The sequence below is a fragment of the Eumetopias jubatus genome, unplaced genomic scaffold (genome assembly GCF_037043125.1).
Source record: "Eumetopias jubatus isolate StellerSeaLion01/CBP00866 unplaced genomic scaffold, mEumJub1_p1.0 scaffold_4, whole genome shotgun sequence".
NCBI lineage: Eukaryota > Metazoa > Chordata > Mammalia > Carnivora > Otariidae > Eumetopias > Eumetopias jubatus.
In genome coordinates this window covers 138,901,259-138,920,089 of record NW_028274810.1, presented here as the reverse complement: position 1 = coordinate 138,920,089, position 18,831 = coordinate 138,901,259, and the positions used below count along the sequence as shown (strand labels likewise).

General features: G+C 33.5%; 1 protein-coding gene across 6 annotated transcripts in view; it reads left to right on the top strand.

Moving 5' to 3' along the window:
- The window catches only part of OXR1 (oxidation resistance 1), a 365,575-nt gene that overhangs the window by 319,466 nt on the left and 27,278 nt on the right, over window positions 1-18,831 (top strand). For all 6 annotated transcript variants that reach the window (XM_028109391.2, XM_028109432.2, XM_028109416.2 and 3 more), the window contains 3 exons: window positions 1,384-2,135; window positions 5,796-5,964; window positions 7,692-7,857. In XM_028109391.2, coding sequence (XP_027965192.1) covers window positions 1,384-2,135; window positions 5,796-5,964; window positions 7,692-7,857 — 1,087 coding nt within the window. The remainder of the gene's footprint in view (window positions 1-1,383; window positions 2,136-5,795; window positions 5,965-7,691; window positions 7,858-18,831) is intronic.

The window sequence follows — 18,831 nt, the reverse complement described above, 5'->3', positions numbered from 1 at the left end:
AGAAATGTCATGTGTAGCAATACTGAGGCATAAGATTTGATTGATTTTCTTCTGTCTTCTGCTTGGAAAGTTGATTTCAAAGGTATTGTTCTAGAACTGTGTTAAGCAGTAGCAACATCATTGGCATAAATATCTAGTTTCAGCATATTAACTCTGAAGATTTTACAGCCCTTAATCAAACGTATGTCTTATATTTGTTAACTTTATCTCTTACCTAATGGTCTTCTTAAATGTACACATACAGTTTCTCAAAACTTTTGCCTTTTGCCATGTTCCAAGATCCTATATGTGCAATTTGAGTGGATCACCAGTAGATGACACTATTACATTTTTAATAGCACAAATTAAATGTTTGTGTTTCTTATGGCGAATCAGATGCAAGGGAGACAAGACAGACACGAATTGGAATTCAATGGATAACTTTTTAAAAAATAAATTTTTACCTATTTTAGTTATAAAGTGTTATGCATACTCGTTATATAAAATTTGAAAAATACTACAAAGAAAGAATAAAACAGGAGAGTTCCCCAGCTTCACCATCCAGAGACAGCCAGTTATTTTTGTTTCAACTTATCTCCTATTCTTAAACTTACATAAACGTTAGTAGTTTTTCCACTAAGAACTCATGTTAATTTCCATTTGTCACAAACTATTTTTAACCATCACTTTAAATTTCTGACTTTCATTTCATGCTTTATATAGATGTTTGTATTGCCTCCTTCCAGAATTTAAACTAACTTTGAACATTAGTGCTCATATATATAAATGCCATTAAATATGGAAATCTTGATAGAAATATGAACCATTCACATATCTAGTATCTAAACCTTTAGCAGAACAAGTTCTTTCTGAATTAAGAGTTGTTGCTGGTAGCCTAAAAAATTACTATAAGTATTTTTGCCTCAGTTTTATTCCAGTTGGTCTTCAACTTTGCATTTGAGCTGCATGTTTTAGTATAATCTCTATTTAAACGTAAATGAGCACTGTGTGTCTGTGTCCATGTATGTAATATCAATGTATTTTTTCTTAAGAAATTTAAAATTTTAATCAAAATTTTATCTAAGCTTATTTTCCATATTCCTGTAATGAATAAAGTTTAGTGTAGAATTATAGCTTCACCCAAAACTTATATTTCCAACTTCTTTTCAGGTAGATTAATTCAGGAAATCTTCTGTTGATGTTTCCCAGATCTCAAGAAATCATTGCAAAGGCTTGACTTAATTACTTGGTCTATCTATTTAAATCAAATTTTTGATATGCTCTTGAGATATATACTATACCCTTTTCTAGAAGCCTTTTTAGTGATAACTCATTCAGTGTTACATTTTTGGGAAATAAAATGCAATTTAAAAAGTAACAACTTTTAATTTTGTTTACTGACAGAGAGATAGATCAGGTATCAGGAAGGGACTTCTGCCACTTAAAGAAAATGACGAGAAGTCATACTGATGAAATAGACTCCAGAGCCCGCGATGCAGGTAACGACAGTGCCAGCACGGCTCCGAGGAGCACTGAGGAGTCTCTTTCTGAGGATGTGTTCACAGAATCAGAACTCTCTCCTGTACGGGAGGAGCTTGTCTCGTCAGATGAACTTCGACAAGATAAGTCATCTGGTGCATCATCAGAATCTGTGCAAACTGTCAGTCAGAGCGGCATAGAATGTTTAACAACCATATCAGAGTCTGCTAATACGCCTGATCACTTAAAATCTGATCCTGGACATTCTACAAATGAAGTTGGGACTACTTCTCTTAAAACAGATTTAGATAATCTTGAAAGGGCCACTAAGGAAGATCAGGCTACAGATAATTTTCAGGAAATGTCAGGCCCTAAAGAACAAAGCACAAGTATAAAAGGTAATACAGACCAGGATTTTCTTCTGAATGAGAATTCCCTACATCAAGAAGAGGGTAAAAAAGAAAGTATGCCTTGTGGGGAAGCAGCAGATTTTAAACAAAAGCAAACTGTCAACAAAGGAAAACAAGGAAAGGAGCAAAATCAGGACTCAGAGGTAGAAGAGCTACGGAAACTCTGGAAAACCCATACTATGCAACAGACTAAACAGCAAAGGGAAAATATTCAACAGGTGTCACAAAAAGAAATTAAGCATAAAATCGCAACTGCTGACATAGAAGGTAAGTGTTAAGGAATATATAAAGTTAATTCATCTTACTGCATATTGTCTTCCTCTTTCCTCACAGATTAAGAAGCTGCTGTATCTTAGGTCACTCTGAAGGAAGACCTAGTGGCCCTTGACTGATGTTTCTCTGGGGATAAGTATATGGTCTCTAGTTCCTAGTCTGAGGTTTCTTCTTATCCCATTGTGGATTGTACACATCATCTTTTCCACCATCTTTAGATACTCCTGACTCAATGGTGTTCTGTCTTTAAACGATTTCTTGAAAATGCACACAAGCTCTGTAATACCTTTGATTTCTCCATTTTCTCTTAATTCTTGGTGTGTTACCTCATTAACATTTTTTACTGCACATAAAATATTGTAATTGCAGTTTGTAATTGCCAAAGTTTGTAATTCTGCCTTTTGTTAAAAAGTGCAATTAGACATAAAAATTTATCTCTTAAGTTATTCCAAGTGTCCAAAATTTCATCATTGTCTGATTAAACGTTTTCCTTTAAAAAACACCAAGGATAGATTAAAAAACCATTTCTCTTTCAGTTTTGGTTTTTAGTACTGTTTACTTATGAAAATTATAGTAATATACTATGTTTTATTTCTAATATACAGTAGCTTCCCCTTAATACATAATAGATTAAATGGGGTGTAGTTCAGGTATCTTAGCTAACATTTCTTATAATCTATTAAAATACTGATTCCAAATCAATCTAGTTTACATATGAACTTTTTAAATTAAACTCTAATTTATTGCTAAAATATACATAAAATAAAATTGACCATAGTAACCATTTTTAAGTGTAAAACTTAGTGGCATTCAGTACCTTCACATTGTTGAGACTCACATGTACCACCATCCATTTCCAGAACTTTTCATCTTTCCAAACAAACTGTATCCATTAAGTAGTAACTCCTCATTCTTTCCTCCCCTTCCACCATTCTATTCTGTCTCTATGAACTTCTGCCTCTCTACATAAGGTGCCTCATATAAGTGGAATCATACAGTATTTGTTCTTCTGTGTGTGGCTTATTTCCCTTAGGAGAATGCCTTTAAATTTCATCTATGTTGTAGGTTGTTTCAAAATTTCCTTCCTTTTAAAAGCTGCACAATATTCCAGTATACAGTTGACCCTTGAACAACATGGGTTTGAACTATGCAGGTCCACTTATACATAATTTTTTAATACAGTACAGGACTGTAAATGTATTTTTGCTTCTTTATGATTTTCTTAGCATTTTCTTTTCTCTAGCTTTCTGTACTATAAGAATACAGTATATAATATAGCATACAAAACATGTGAAACATCTGTTTATGTTATTGGTAAAGGTTCTAGTCAACAGTAGGCTAGTAGTAGTTAAGTTTCTGGGGAGTCAAAACTTATACTCAAATTTTTGACTGTGTGGGGGGGTCCATGTCCCTAACCCCTGCATCATTCATTGGTCAACTTTACATACCACCACATTTTCTTTATGTATTCATTTGTTAATGTACATTTGGATGTTTCTGCATTTTGCCTATTGTGAATAATCCTGCTATGAACATTGGGGTACAAATATCTGTTCAAATCCCTCCTTTCATTTTTTTTGGATATATACCCAAAAGTGGATTTGCTAGCTCCTATGGTAATTCTGTGTTTAATTTAATTTTGAGGAACCCCCCCAAGCTTTTGTATATTATATTGTATTGTATATTATATTGTATATTATATTCCCACCAGCAATATACAAAAGTTTGGTTCAGTTTTTAAAATACCTGTGGTGGATTTTCTTTGCACCATCTTTTTTATTTTTTATTTATTTATTTATTTATTTTTTTTTAAAGATTTTTTATTTAGTTATTTGAAAGAAAGAAAGAGCACATGAGAGGGGGGATGGTCAGAGGGAGAAGCAGACTCCCTGCCGAGCAGGGAGCCCAATGCAGGACTCTATCCCAGGACTCCAGGATCATGACCTGAGCCAAAGGCAGTTGCTTAACCAACTGAGCCACCCAGGCGCCCTAAATATCCTGATGATATTTAGTATATGTTAAAGAATTAATTTACTCAAAGAAAGTTTTATAAAAAATTGAATAATTCTTTTATAATACCTTTTTCTTTATTCAGAACTAATGAATGTTCATTAAAGAACATTTCACAAATACAGATTTTTTTTAGCAAATGTATAAAAATTACCTGAAATTCATCAATGAAATAATCATTATTAACATTTGGTATATTTATCTTTGATTTTTGGTGTATATGTGTATATACATACACATTTAAATACATATGTATACAATTTTGGTATTTGTATCTATACATACGTATTTTTTATATAAAATCAGGATTATACTGTTGTATCCTTTTTTCACTTGACATTTTATGTCATGAATAATTTTCTATGTCATTATAGTTTTTTTGAAAATACGGCTTTTAATGGCCCTGTATTTTAACCATTTCCATACTGTTAATACATTCAGTTGTTATTAACAATTCATATTGTTAAGCTGTTTCCTATCTTTGATATTGTAAAGAATGCTGGTGTGAGTGTCTTTATTTGCTATCCTTGTGTCTGATGGTTGCCTTATATTTTGAAATCTTTGAAAAAAATAAAATGAGGGGTTCTGTTTAACCTAATAATGTGGTAGAATGCTTTCACTTATTGGGTTTGTTGGAGTATGGGATTAGATGGGGAGGGAGCTCCTATTATGACAAAATACTAAAGGAGAAAAATTGATAAGTTTAGTTATAGGTGTACCTGTATTATCGTTTGAGTTCTTTTTGAGGGGGGAGGGAATGAAAATTTGTTTTAAGTAACTAATTTTAAGTAACTTGACGTTCTATAATAGGGAAATAGTACACATTTCTGATCTTTAGTGACCTTATAACAAAATGGTTTAATAAATATACAACTGTGGAATATAATTGTTGGTAAAAGTTCACTCTTTTAATCAGATGTAAATATTGAGGCTCAGATAGATTTATGCACCTTGCACCATACTGTACAGAAGAAAGCCATGACTAGTACCCAGTTATCTTGATTATAAATAAATGCTTTTTCTTCCACAGTATGCCACCCTCATAAGCTAATAATGTCCAGAATTCTGAATTCAGTCATAGTGTCAGACCCTCAGTATACCTTATGTCAGTATCTCTGTTTGGAAGAGTTAGAGAAAATTCATAATAAACTGTCCGAATAGATGGCTGAATCCAGGATATTGTTGATTGTTTTATCCTACCTCATATATATGGAAAAGCTTCCAGAAACATTTTTTATTAAATTTTTGTCTGTAATAACTATTATATTAAAGTAAACCTTTAAAGATTCTACAAATGTGTTTTGATGTTATTCTAGAAGTCTGATAGAGAATATGAAGAAAATTATATATGTGCATGTAATTAATATAGTTGTTCCAAGCAAAAATTTAATGCAAGAATTCCTAAAATTTTCCCTTTTTTTCCTGATATGCTTAGACATAATTTCAGTTCATAACTTGGGTGCTAGTTCATGAATGTCGTTGGAAGAAAATAAAAGTTACTTAAGAGAATTTATCTAAGTGACTGTCAGTAAATTAAATTTTATTCTGTATTAACTTGTCAGAAGTTTGGAGGTAAACATAAACCAAATTGCTTAAGCATGGTGTATGAGAATTGAATGAGCTCTGTTTGTATCTCATTTCTAGGTTCTGCACTTTTAAGAGAAAAGAGGCGGCATCGATTACATAAGTTCTTATGTCTCAGAGTTGGAAAACCAATGAGGAAAACATTTGTATCTCAAGCAAGTGCAACAATGCAACAGTATGCACAGAGAGATAAGAAACATGAATATTGGTTTGCTGTGCCACAAGAAAGGTAAAAAGACTCAAAAACGTTACTGAGATTCCTTGAATTAAAATGATCTTATAAGGATGCCTGGGTGGCTCAGTCGGTTAAGCGTTTGCCTTTGGCTCAGGTCATGATCCCAGGGTCCTGGGATCGAGTCCCGCATCAGGCTTCCTGCTACACAGGGAGCCTGCTTCTCCCTCTGCCTCTGCATCTCTCTCTGTCTCTCATGAATGGATAAATAAAATCTTATAAATAAATAAATAAATAAATAAATAAATAAATAAATAAATAAATAAATAAAATGATCTCATATATCACTTAATACCAGTGGAAAAGTACTTTAAAAAAATAGTTTATGATTAAAACCTGACATTAAATCTTTTTAAAATTATTTTTTTAAAAATTTATTTATTTGAAAGGAAAAGAGAGTGTGTGCCCGTGGGGTGCGTGCATGCATGGGTGCACACATGTGCAAGAGTCAGGGGAGGGCTACAGGGAGAGAATCTTCAAGGAGACTCTCTGCTTAGTGTGGAGCCCAACTCCAGGGCTGGATCTCACGACCGATGCAATCATGACCTCAGCCTAAACCAATAGATGCTTAACTGACTGAGCCACCAGGCACCCCTTAAAATTACTTAGCTTCTATTTTGTGCTTTTTAATTTACCCCATTTTAAATTTTATTCCTCTCTGTGATTTAATGCAAAAAAAAAGTAAATGTGTACCTAGTTTTAGTGGTAAAGAAACCTAGTTAAATTGTCTTAGAGAGGGAGGCAAACCATAAGAGACTTAACTGTAGAGAACAAACTGAGGGTTGCTGGAGGGGAGGTGGGCAGGGGATGGGCTAAATGGGTGATGGGCATTAAGGAGGGCACTTGTGATGAGCACTGGGTGCTGTATATAAGTGATGAATCACTGAATTCTACACACCTGAAACTAATCTTGTGCAATATGTTAACTAACTAGAATTTAAATAAAAACTTTAAAAAAATGTCTTAGAGCAAGGAGGTTCCTCAGAATATTAAACAGTATGGCCACTACCTCAAGGCAGGTAATGATATATAATTCCTTTTTTAAAATGCAATTATCCCTGCAAATTAATAGCCAAGAATACATAGATATTTGAAATGTGTGTTTGATCCTCAAGTAGGTTGATCCGGGATTTAATTATCTTTTGTAACAACAGGTTTTGCTCTAGTAAACAAAATTGAAAATGAGAGTGAGAGACTTAAAAGATTAGATCATCTATCCCTGAACTAATAATACATTGTGTTTTCCTGGTATCATTTAAGAGTTAAACACATTAAATTTCTATTAACTTGGGAAAATTCTCTATAATATCCAGGTTTTAAAATAGGCAGTTAGTAAATTGTTTACTCGTATTTTAGATAATTAGGTCATTGTGTGAATGAGGTCACAGTTGCCAGTTCAGTTTCCTTTCCCATCACTAGTTTCTTTAAAGATTAAAAAAAAAAAAAAATTACCATGAACAGCATCTGAGCTTACTCAAAAGCATGCATGCCAAGGAAAATCTTGGTTTCTCAGAACGACTTGACAGAACACAGACGAGCAAACTTTTTTAAGTTAATGTCTTCCTGCCATTGGGCTTCATTATCTTTTTAAATAAAGCATAGTATATATTTTGTGTATTTTAAATCTTTAAGTTTTGTGAAGTCATTTAACAAATACCATTTTGTAATTATAGCTAGGAGTACAGAATAGTAGGTCTGTTATTAATAGTCACATGTTCTAACAGGACAGACCACTTGTATGCCTTCTTCATTCAGTGGAGTCCAGAAATATATGCAGAAGATACTGGTGAATATACCAGAGAACCTGGATTTATAGTAGTGAAAAAGATTGAAGAATCTGAACCAAATGAGGATTCTACTAGTGAAGCAGCAGCAGCCAGAGAATGGGAGGTAAGGAGAAAAATGTCAAGATTGCATTGATCTTTTTACTTTGTGTGAATTTATCGCTTTATGGTAGTATAGGCAAAGTACAAGTGATCTTTGTACAAATGAGTAATTTTTAAAGGTTTACTGTCCATGTGTTTATTGAATGAATCTCATTAGTAACCTTGGTTTTGGTTTTTTTTTTTACTGTTTTCATTTTCCTTTTGCTTTGTAAGAGCAAGTGGTCAGCAATAAAATGACGTGGATTTTAGAATATTAATTGCTGTTTTACTAATTTTTATAAAACATTTATTTCTGATCTGATTCATTTTAATATTACCTCCTGCATGGAGGAAGTGCACCAGTCATTTAACACATTCATGCCAATTAGCATTCCTACTAAGTCCATACCCAAGCATTATTTTGAAATGAATTTATAATAATGCTTAGGGAAGCTGATGCTGATTTTACAAAGTATAAAAACTTCATATGCTCAAATTTACTGAACTTGTTTAAATGGCCAAAATAACACTAATTAACTTTCTGTAACCTCCTAAAGAATCATCTTTTAATATTGCATATCATGTTTTTACATGCATTGTCATATCAAAATGATAAGGTGACAAAATCTGGTTTTTCTTTTCTGGTTGCCTGGACTATGTCTTCTTGATGCATTAGAAAATATAGAGCAGATGCTAAAATGTGATATTAAACAGGATTAAATTTTGTCAATCATTTGGTGTTAATGTTTGTGGTTGTTTATGTGATATGAATTTATTGTGCGTGTACTTAACATGTATAATGACTGAAGGTATACATGGCATGTCTTTCAACCTGATTTTGAATTGTTTAAGTTCATTCTGTATAGTATATACAGCATCAGTTTCCACTGTGACTCCAATACAGTGGAGGGAAAGAGGTAACATATACTGAGCATTTATTTTGGGTTCTTTTAATACTTAAACCAACATTATTAATCTTCATACCAGCTTTATTCGTGATAGTCCCTAAACTGGAAACAACCTGAATGTCTGTCAGCAGAAGAATGGATAAATAAATTTGGGGATATTCGTAAAATTCCACATAACTTAGCAATAAGAAAGATCTACTTGCACAGGCAACAACATGGATGAATGTCATAGATATAATGTGTTGAATTAAACCAGGCCAGGTGTAAAAGAGTATATACTGTGTAATTCCATTTACATGAAGTTCAACAGGGCAAAACTAATCAAAAGTCCACCAGACTACCTGTTTCTAGGGGTTGACAGGGTCGCTAGGGACAGGAGGGAACTTTATAAAGTACTGGAGATACTTTGTATTTTTTCTGGGTGATAGTTGCATAGATGTTGACATATGTAAAATCCCTGTGTATTTAAAACTAACTTCAGGAGGCTTTTAAAATAGCTCAGATGATGAAAGATGGGTACTTGTACTAGGGTAGCAACAGTTGAAAGTAGAGTGGAAGGTGATGAAATTAAGTTTTTTAAACAGGTGTAACCTAAGTATTAAGAAAGGATTTCATGACAACTAGGTAACAGTGGAGTTTCTAACTTGGGTGGCAAGGGGGTTGCAATAATTTCAATCAAATAAGGGACTTTTCTCCATTGGGGTTGGAGCACTTAACCTTGGAAATAATAGACTATCACTATTGATTGATTATTGACTGTTTTGATTCAAAGGAACTGCCTCAGTTCTTGTGACAGATTCTGCCAGTTATAATTTTGAAGAAAAAAATAAATGCCTCCTCACTTGTTTCCAACCAGAATTAATCCAAATAAAAAAGAAATGGTAGAGAAAAGGATTAATTTTATAAATTTTTTGCTGCATTGTCTAGGAACAGTACTGTACTGTCTAATAAGGTAGCCACATCTTTATTATGTGGTTATTGGTACTTGAAATGTGGTTAATGCAACTAAGGAATTGAATTTTTAATTTTACTTACTGTCAGTTAAATTTTAAAATGGATACTTGATTCAGTTATTGGATAAGTTTTTTATACATTTGGAACAACTAGGATATATGAATTTACTTTTTCAACTATGTTTTATGAAATCTAAATAAACCTAAAGCTAAACAGCATCAGGTATTTCCTGTGAAAATTTAATGTCTGAATTGAGAGGTGCTGTAATATAAAATATGCTAATTCCTATAGATACAGTCACTATTTAACACTTTTGAAATGTGGTTAGTGTGAATTGAGATGTCCTGTAAATATAAAATATACACTGGATTTTAAAGATTTGGAATTAAAAGTAAAAAGTGTAAAATATCTTTAATTTTCAGTGACAGTATTTGATATATTGAGTTAAATAAAAATCAAAATTAACTTTTTTCTTTTTTAATGTAGTTATTAGAAAAATTATAATTATATATGTCTTGCATTGTATTTCTCTTGTACAGTGCTGGTCTAGTGCCTGATGGTTACTAAGTGCCGAAATAAAAAGCATATTTTTTTTTATCCAAAGTCCATTGTTTACATTAGGGTTCACTCTTGGTGAACAAATGTATAATGACATAAAAAGTATTTTAAATGTTAATGTTTTAAAAAATGGAAGTTTTTTAGAGCCACTTATGTAAAGTAAAAGTACTTCAAAATGTGAAGTGCTTGCTGTTTTGGGGCTTTTTTGTATGTCAAGCTGGAGAATATGTGACTGGAGAATGTAGGATGAATTTATTATGGCTGCCAACTTGGACATCAGTCTGTTTGAGTAGAGCAGCTAGTGATACTTAGGGGATTAGTATCCCTAACTGCTATTTGGGCAGAAATATATTGCTATCCAGAAATTTATACATTGGGAAAACTTTTACATATGATTAATTTACTCTGCTCCAGTTTCTCTTCTATGTCCCTCCTGTCCCTCTCCCAACGTAAGCGCCAGAGGGCAGGGTTTTTGTCAGTTTCATACATGACTATATCCTCAGAGTTAAGAACAATGCAAGGATGTAATTCATTCTCAATAAATACTATATTACTGTTATTTACTCGATTAATGAATAAATTTGGGCAAAGATTAAAATAGGATATAAAACTTTTACTCATCTTCCAATGTGGTCTACATCCTAAAGTAAGTTTTTATGTCAGTGTAGTAAATATTTTGTCATAAATTTATAGACTCTGGAAACTGGAATTACTGGCAGTTCAGCCTCTCTCATTTTACACTATTTTTGGTTCTGCTTTAACATAATTCAGTGATAGAGTTTATTACCTCAAAGAGCAGTACTTTTCATTTTAGGACAACTCTATTAGAAAGTTTTTACAGTGAGTTTAGAGAAATATATGTTTGTAAGTATAGTCCGTTTGTCTTTGTTCTACCTTCTGATGTACATCAACAACAAAAGTTTTCTATATACTATGATAGTCTGAAAATATTTATTACATTTTAATCTTCTTCCAGGGTTATTTTATCTGGTGCTTCCACTGTTTATTAACTCTTTGTAGATTCAACACTATCTTCATTATTACTCTCAAATATGTTACAACTTAATTGAAACTATGGCACCCCAAATTACTAAAATGTGCACTTGGAATAGCAAGAAAAATTCTGTAACATTTGAAACAATTTCAGTTCTAAAACATGCAAATTGAAAGCCTTATTGAAGATAATTAAAAAATACTGGAATTTAAGAATTAGAAATGAGAAAAGGAAGGAAGAAAGAAGTACAGTTTTAGAGATTTGTATAGTGAATTCTGAGAGAGGTGAGGGCGGCAGAAGCCTGCAGTCGCTAAGAGCAGGTTAGCCAAATTTTAAGGTAGTCAGGAATAAGAGCCTCTATTCTAAGATTCCTGATTATTGGAGAAAGAATCTGAGAAATACTGTACATATAACTCAAGATGTGTAAGAGATTGATATTCTTTACCATATACTCTTTATTGTTCTAGTTTAGTCAATATAAAATAGCATAAAAACATTGGCTTACCTCAAGTTTGTTTTTTCCAACCATAATGAGTTCCTTAATTATGAATCCTTCTGATATTGGAGTTTAATAACCTTATGTTGCAACCAGAAAGCAACTGTTTATTATAGATTCTTTCCCCCTAGTTTCTGCCAGTGTCACCAGTGACAAGAAGTAGAGCATGTATAGTGAGGATAATGTTTTATGTGAGGCTTTGTGGTTTTGTGAAAAATGTTACTTTTTGATTTTTGATGGGGACTGTTTTTATAGATTTTCACTGACAAGGGAAGTATTATAATGGCATTTCAACAAAGTTGTAGGAAGGTCTTGAGGTAAAGGTGGGGAAAGATATCTATTGACACTGTTCCCTCATGACAGTGCTATGATTTGATAAATGTACAAAAATAGAGATAAATAGTATTTTGAATTTGCACATACCATCACTCAGTTTTATCAGCTTATTCATCTGTAATCCTTTCTTTTCCCCAGTTCAGTTTCTTCAAATGTCCTAAGTATGTTTAAAATATATGTAATATGAAAAAGTTTTTACAATTTTTTATTTGAATCAGGATCCAACTAAGCTCCAGATGTTTCAGTTAGTTAAAATGTCTCCTTAAGTCTATAAATATAGGTTCTCTGTCCATTTCTTTGCTGTGATTTGCTTTTTTTCCTTGTAATTTTCATTTTTAAGAAATCAGATTTTTTTTCTAGAATGTTGTACAGTCTGGATTTTGCTGATAAAATCCTCACAGTGTTATTAACATATTCTCCTGCCTTAGATCTAGAGCAACCCATTTAATCATAGACTGTCATCTTTTTTTTTTTTAAAGATTTTTTATTTATTTATTTGAGAGAGAGAGAATGAGAGAGAGCATTAGAGGAAGGAGGGTCAGAGGGAGAAGCAGACTCCCCGCTGAGCAGGGAGCCCGATGCGTTACTCAATCCCCGGACTCCAGGATCATGACCTGAGCCAAAGGCAGTCGCTTAACCAACTGAGCCACCCAGGTGCCCCATAGACTGTCATCTTTATTTTATTGAGAATTTCTCTAAGTTTATTTCTTATTGGCTTAAATCCTCATAGTAACAAATGATAATAATCTGTCATTCAGAGCCAGTTGTCCTTTTCACCATGCCAAGATCTCAATCTTGGCAGAACCTTTGAATCATTTGGGGGAGCTTTCAAAAATCTTACTGCCTCAGGATCACCTCAGAGCAAATAAAAATCAGTATTCTGTAAAGCTTCTCAGGGGGTGACACTGTACAGTAGAGGTGGAAAAACCACTGTGCTACCCTAGGTGTTGTGTTAAATGCAGTGCTAAGACTGGAAGATTCTTTCAGACTATATCGATCATACTGTAGTTTAATTTTCAAGGCCCTGTCATGCAAGTTATATTGTATAAAAATATTTTTCAAAATATTCCTCATATTTTGTGTTGTTGCATCTGCACACAAAAAGCATAAATTTGGTTCACTGTGGAGAAAGGTTTCTTTAATCATTTTATGCCTTGGTTTTTAAAAGCATGGTTTTTTGTTTGTTTTTTTCTTACCAATAACAGTCAGGCTGAATTACTTCAGGCAGGAGCTCCCTTACACACCAAAGGATTTTTATCACATTGTGTGCTCAGAGGCACTACAAGGAAAGGGAAACCAAGAAACACATCACTTTGTAAGTCATTGATCTGTACCTCTTGAACTTGTCCATCAAATACCCTTTAAAGTCTGATGTATTGACAAGTACCCCAGAGTCTGGTAGTATAGTCTAACACAGCAGCCACAGTAATAAGCTTAAAATATCTTGGAAGCCTATTTTATCTTTAAGATTCATGTGAATTTTGCATTCATCTTTTTAATTTATCTGATGTAATATAAAAAGAAGTTAAAATTTCTAATCATGAAGTAGAAGTGATGCTACAGTAATGTTAAGTCAATTTTATCCTGTCACCAGGTACCATGTGGCTCAGTGACTGCTCCCCCTTAGGCTCTATCACCCTCAACCCCTAGTACCAACTTGAGAGTCTCTAATAGAGTCTAATAGCTTCTAATAGTCTTTGAGACTCTCTGTTAGAATCCTCTGAAAGTTTTTTGGGGTTTTAAAGTTCACATGTGTTGGACGTGTCAGTCTTGCTGCTTGATGACACAGGCCTCAAAAATGGAGCTTTTTAAGCTACAATTACTTGTTGTCCCACTTTCTTTGAGTTGACTTTCATTCCTTTTGGGATAAGAAATGGCAGAAAAAGTTTTCCATTTTTTCATCTCTAAAGTTAATTTTATACCACTTACAGTTCAGTATCTTTCAAACTCTAAACCTAATAATTAAGTGCTCCTAGAATGATAAAAACAATTAAGAAATTGACTTTATTAAATTAGCTTTCATCAGTTTATTTAGAAGTTTACTTCCCAGGTTTATACTTGTTGACTAAATTTTAAAATATGAGTTTACTAGTATTATGTGCCAGTAGATTATATGGCATAATGGTATTTTTCATTCTTAAAAGCAATGAGTAGAATTAGTAGCATATCATGCCAGTTTAGTCCTCACTTCTCACCCTTGCCAAAGTATTAATAAAAATATATTTCACTCGAATTTTGGTTTCTGAGATGACTTCAGTTTGGTGCATATTTTATTTCTTAAGCTGTCAGATACTCTGATATTCATTTCATTAAACAGAAGGATATTTTTTTAAATTAAGGCACAAGTAATGCCATAATTGAAATTGAAGCAATATATAAAGCAAAACAAAATTCCTTATCACTTCTCAGTCTAGCCAGCAAAATCCATACAGAATTGATTTTGTTCAAAATGAAAGTACTTCTAAGTCACTAAATTGAGAGAGGTCGCATATCTTAGATAAAGGCAATTAAAGAAAAATATACCTTTTTAAATTGATCATATCAGATAGTATTACAAACCATAACTCCAAAAGTAATTCAATAAATCTGACAAAAGGGTAGAAATCAAAAGCATTAAAAACAATTAGAATTTGGGGGACTGTCAATATATCTGTTGCAGACACAGATTTCTTAGGTTCTTTTTTCTTTTTAAAATTTTTTTATTTATTTGATAGAGAGAGACCCAGTGAGAGAGGGAACACGAGCAGGGGGAGTGGGAGAGGGAGAAGCAGGCTTCCCACGGAGCAGGGAGCCTGATGCAGGGCTCGATCCCAGGACCCTGGGATCATGACCTGAGCCAAAGGCAGATGCTTAATGACTGAGCCACTCAGGTACCCCAGATTTCTTAAGTTCTTAAAGAAGTATTTTCTAAATTAAAGCAGTTAGAATATATGAGTTAATACAAATTGTCTTAAATAATATTTCTATATTAAGTATTTTTTATATCACCTTATTGAGATAGGATTGACATACAAAAATCTGTGCATATTTATATATACAGCTTGATAAGTTTGGAGACAAGTATAAATCCATGAAACCATCACCACAGTCATAAATACATCCATCATCTCCAAGAGTTTCTTCCTACCCTCTTTATTATTATTATAATCATTATTATTATTTTGTAGTAAGAACACAAGATAAAATCTACACTCTTAGCAAATTCTCAAGTATACAATACAGTATTATTATAGGCACTGTGCTACAGAGTAGATCTCTAGTTCTGGACTATTCATAAATTTTCTCATATTATCATTTGGCACTCATTAATTATGCATAACATAGTCTGTTTTGACTACTAAAAATGTTCGCTTAGGATGTTATCTACCTCAGGAAAATTTTGAACTCATGTTTTGCTTTTTGTTAATATTCTCCCTTGGTAACTATCCAAAAGTTATAGGCTATCAAATTTCCATTAAAAATCTAAAGTGTTATTTAATATGGATTGTGAGAAGAGACAGAATGGATGAATGACAGGCTCATTTTTTTAACATACAAAAATTAATTGTATTTCTATATACCAGCAATGAACAACTAATTTATGATTTTAAATATTAAAATTACTTCTAAAATATTACCTTAAATATTGAATAGGGTGGATTTTGTATAATTGCCCCCGGTAGGCCACTCCGAACTCAGAGGAAATCAGTTATAATTTCAGCACCAATAAAGAAAGTAGAGGAAAAGAAATTATTGAGTATCTGAATCATGAGACCAGGTTGAATTATGAATTATGTTCAACCTTTAAACTGGTTTTCTTTTTAAAAGTGTTTCATTTTATAGTCGTCATTTTATACTAATGGTAAATTGAGATCTCTTTCAAACTCTGGGATATCTAGAAATATTTACATGACCTAATTATGTTTTCTAAACACTATGAAAAAAAAGGCAAGAAGGAGATTTACTGAGCTCATTTTTTTATGTCTGCTAGATACTGTGTTTATTAATTAGGAAGCATTTAGCTTCAAGAAACAAAACCATGCTTAAATCAGTTGTTTTTTAATTGAGGTGTAATGGATACATAGTATATCAGTCTCAGGTGTACAACATAATGATTTGATATTTGTGTATATTTCAAAATAATCACCACAACAGGTCTAAAGTTAGCATTTGTCACCTTATATTGTTAATTTCTTTTCTTGTGATGAGGACTTCAAGATATAGTTTCTTAGCAACTTTCAAATATGCAATACCATATTAACTATAGTTACCATGTATATTACATCCTCAGGACATATTCATTTTAGAATTGAAAGCTTGTAGCTTTTGGCCCCCCCCCCCCCCCCCCCCGCCCGCCCGCATTTTACCCGCCTCCAACTCCTTGCCTCTGGCAACCACCAGTCTGTTTATCTGTGAGCTTGGGTTTTATTGTTGTTTTAAATTCCATGTAAGTGAGATGGTAAAGTGTCTGTCTTTCTCTGTCTGACTTAATTCACTTAGCATAATGCTCTCAAGGTCCAACCATATTGTTGCAAATGGCAAGATTTCATTCTTTTTTACAGCTGAATCGTATTGTATGTGTGTGTGTGTATTGCACATCTTTATCCATTCATCCATTAATGGGCACTTAGGTTGTTTCCATATCTTGGCTATTGTAAATAATGCTGCAGTGAACACAGAGATGCATATAAATTTTTTTATGTTAATCACCATACATTACATCATTAGTTTTTGATGTAGTATTCCATGATTCATTGTTTGCGTATAACACCCAGTGCTCCATTCAGTACGTGCCCTCTTTAATACCCATCACCGGGCTAACCCATCCCCCCCTTCCTTCTAAAACCCTCTGTTTCTCAGAGTCCATAGTCTCTCATGGTTCATCTCCCCCTCCGATTTCCCCCCCTTCATTCTTCCCTTCCTGCTATCTTCTTTTTTTTTTTAACATACAATGTATTATTTGTTTCAGAGCATATATATTTTTTAATTTGTGTTTCTGTTTTCTTTGTATAAATACCCAGGAGTGGTATTTCTGAGTCATACGATATTTCTGTTTTTAATTTTTTGAGGAACTTCCATACTGTTTTTCATATGTTTGCATAAGTTTACATTTCTAACAATAGTACACAGGGGTTCCCTTTACTCCACATCCTTACCAGCATTTACTTCTTAATCTTCTTGATATCCATTCTAACAGGTGTGAGGTGACCTCTCACTGTGGTTTAGTTGTTTTTCAAAGTGTGGTCCCTAGACCATAAGAAGCAGCAGCATTATTAAAAATGCATATTTCCAGACCCCTTTCCAGTCTCCTTCATCAGAAACCAGTTTTGGAGCTCAGCATTCTGTATTTTAACAAATGTTCCAGGTGATTGTGATTGCAAGCTAAAATTTGAGAGCCACTGGTTTAGATCTATATAAGGACCCACCCTGTCCATATGGAGTAAGATTCTCAGAAACATGGCTGAAAAGACACTTGAGCAAAGTCAAAGCTGTATTAGGAAGAAGGTGCAGGGATGGATGTTGACAGGATAACCAGCAAAATAAGCTGCCCTGTGCTTGGGGTGTGTATGTATGTATTTCACCACATTTGGGTACACATATAATATTTTTAATTTTAGAAAATCTGGCTGGAAGTAATGACAGGTTCTCAAAATGGCAGCCCATTACCACCAAATCATGTGATGTTGGTGTGTGAGGGGGTGTGCCATGACAGGGAGGTAGTGACCACAGTGGACTCAATGTGTAATGTGTAGTAAGATGCGTGTGGGGATAGTTAGAGTGTACATATGAGGGACTGTGGGAGAGAGATCTTAGGGTAAGTGTTGTGGGCTGGTTGGGGGGAGATGGGGGAGTAGCTGGTGTGAGTTGGGAGGATATTTAGTGTGGAGTGAGCTGTGTTCTGTGTGTGTACATCATGGAATGTGGAGGAAAATGTGGAGTTGTGGGTGTGGTTCAGTGTTTGTGTGTACAGCTTTGTGTGAACACACAGAAAGGTAACTGGGGAGGAGATGGTTTAAAGTGGAAGAAATATTCAGGTGTACTGTTGTACATTGATATTCTACTTAAAATTGAGCTCTAGGAAGTTTTAATTCATAGCCATAATATTTAATCTTCAAAGTACACTTCTTTGGTTATATTCAGCATACCACTGATTAGTGAAGTATATGTAGGTATAGTAATTGTAAGTACCTTTTCAAGAAATTGGGTATTAGAAAATGCAGTTTAAAAATGGACTGTATAAACAGGTAAAGGAATTTTCAGGTCACTTGAATATTTGTATAGGATTTATTTGTAGTGGATTGGCTTCACTTTTATATAAGCATTCTATAAAATTTGAGGGTTGGCGGGTCCTCAAAGGATGTCTCATTGCTTAAAAAATGCTCATATAAAAGATGACATTTTATTGGATTTTTAGATTTTAATAAAGAATAGATGTATGACTACATGAGCAAAACAACCAGATGTTAGTTGAAATCGTTTGTGTACATTAGGAGGGACTCCGGAAACTGCAGTTAGTACTTTTTTATGACAGATATTTTTAGTGTATTTCTTAGTGTACTGGTGCTTGCAAATACATGCTCTGTGTCTTTAAACTTTTGAGCCCTTTTTTTTGCACATTTGGGTACAGTGCAACCAAACTTCAACACGAGAAACCTTCTCTTCCCTCCCTGGCTTTACAGTCTCCACTCAGAACTATCTTTGCAGTGGATACTACTTAGTGATTAGCTCTCTTTCTTGTCAATCACATCTTTGTCTCTAGCAAACTGTTTTGTC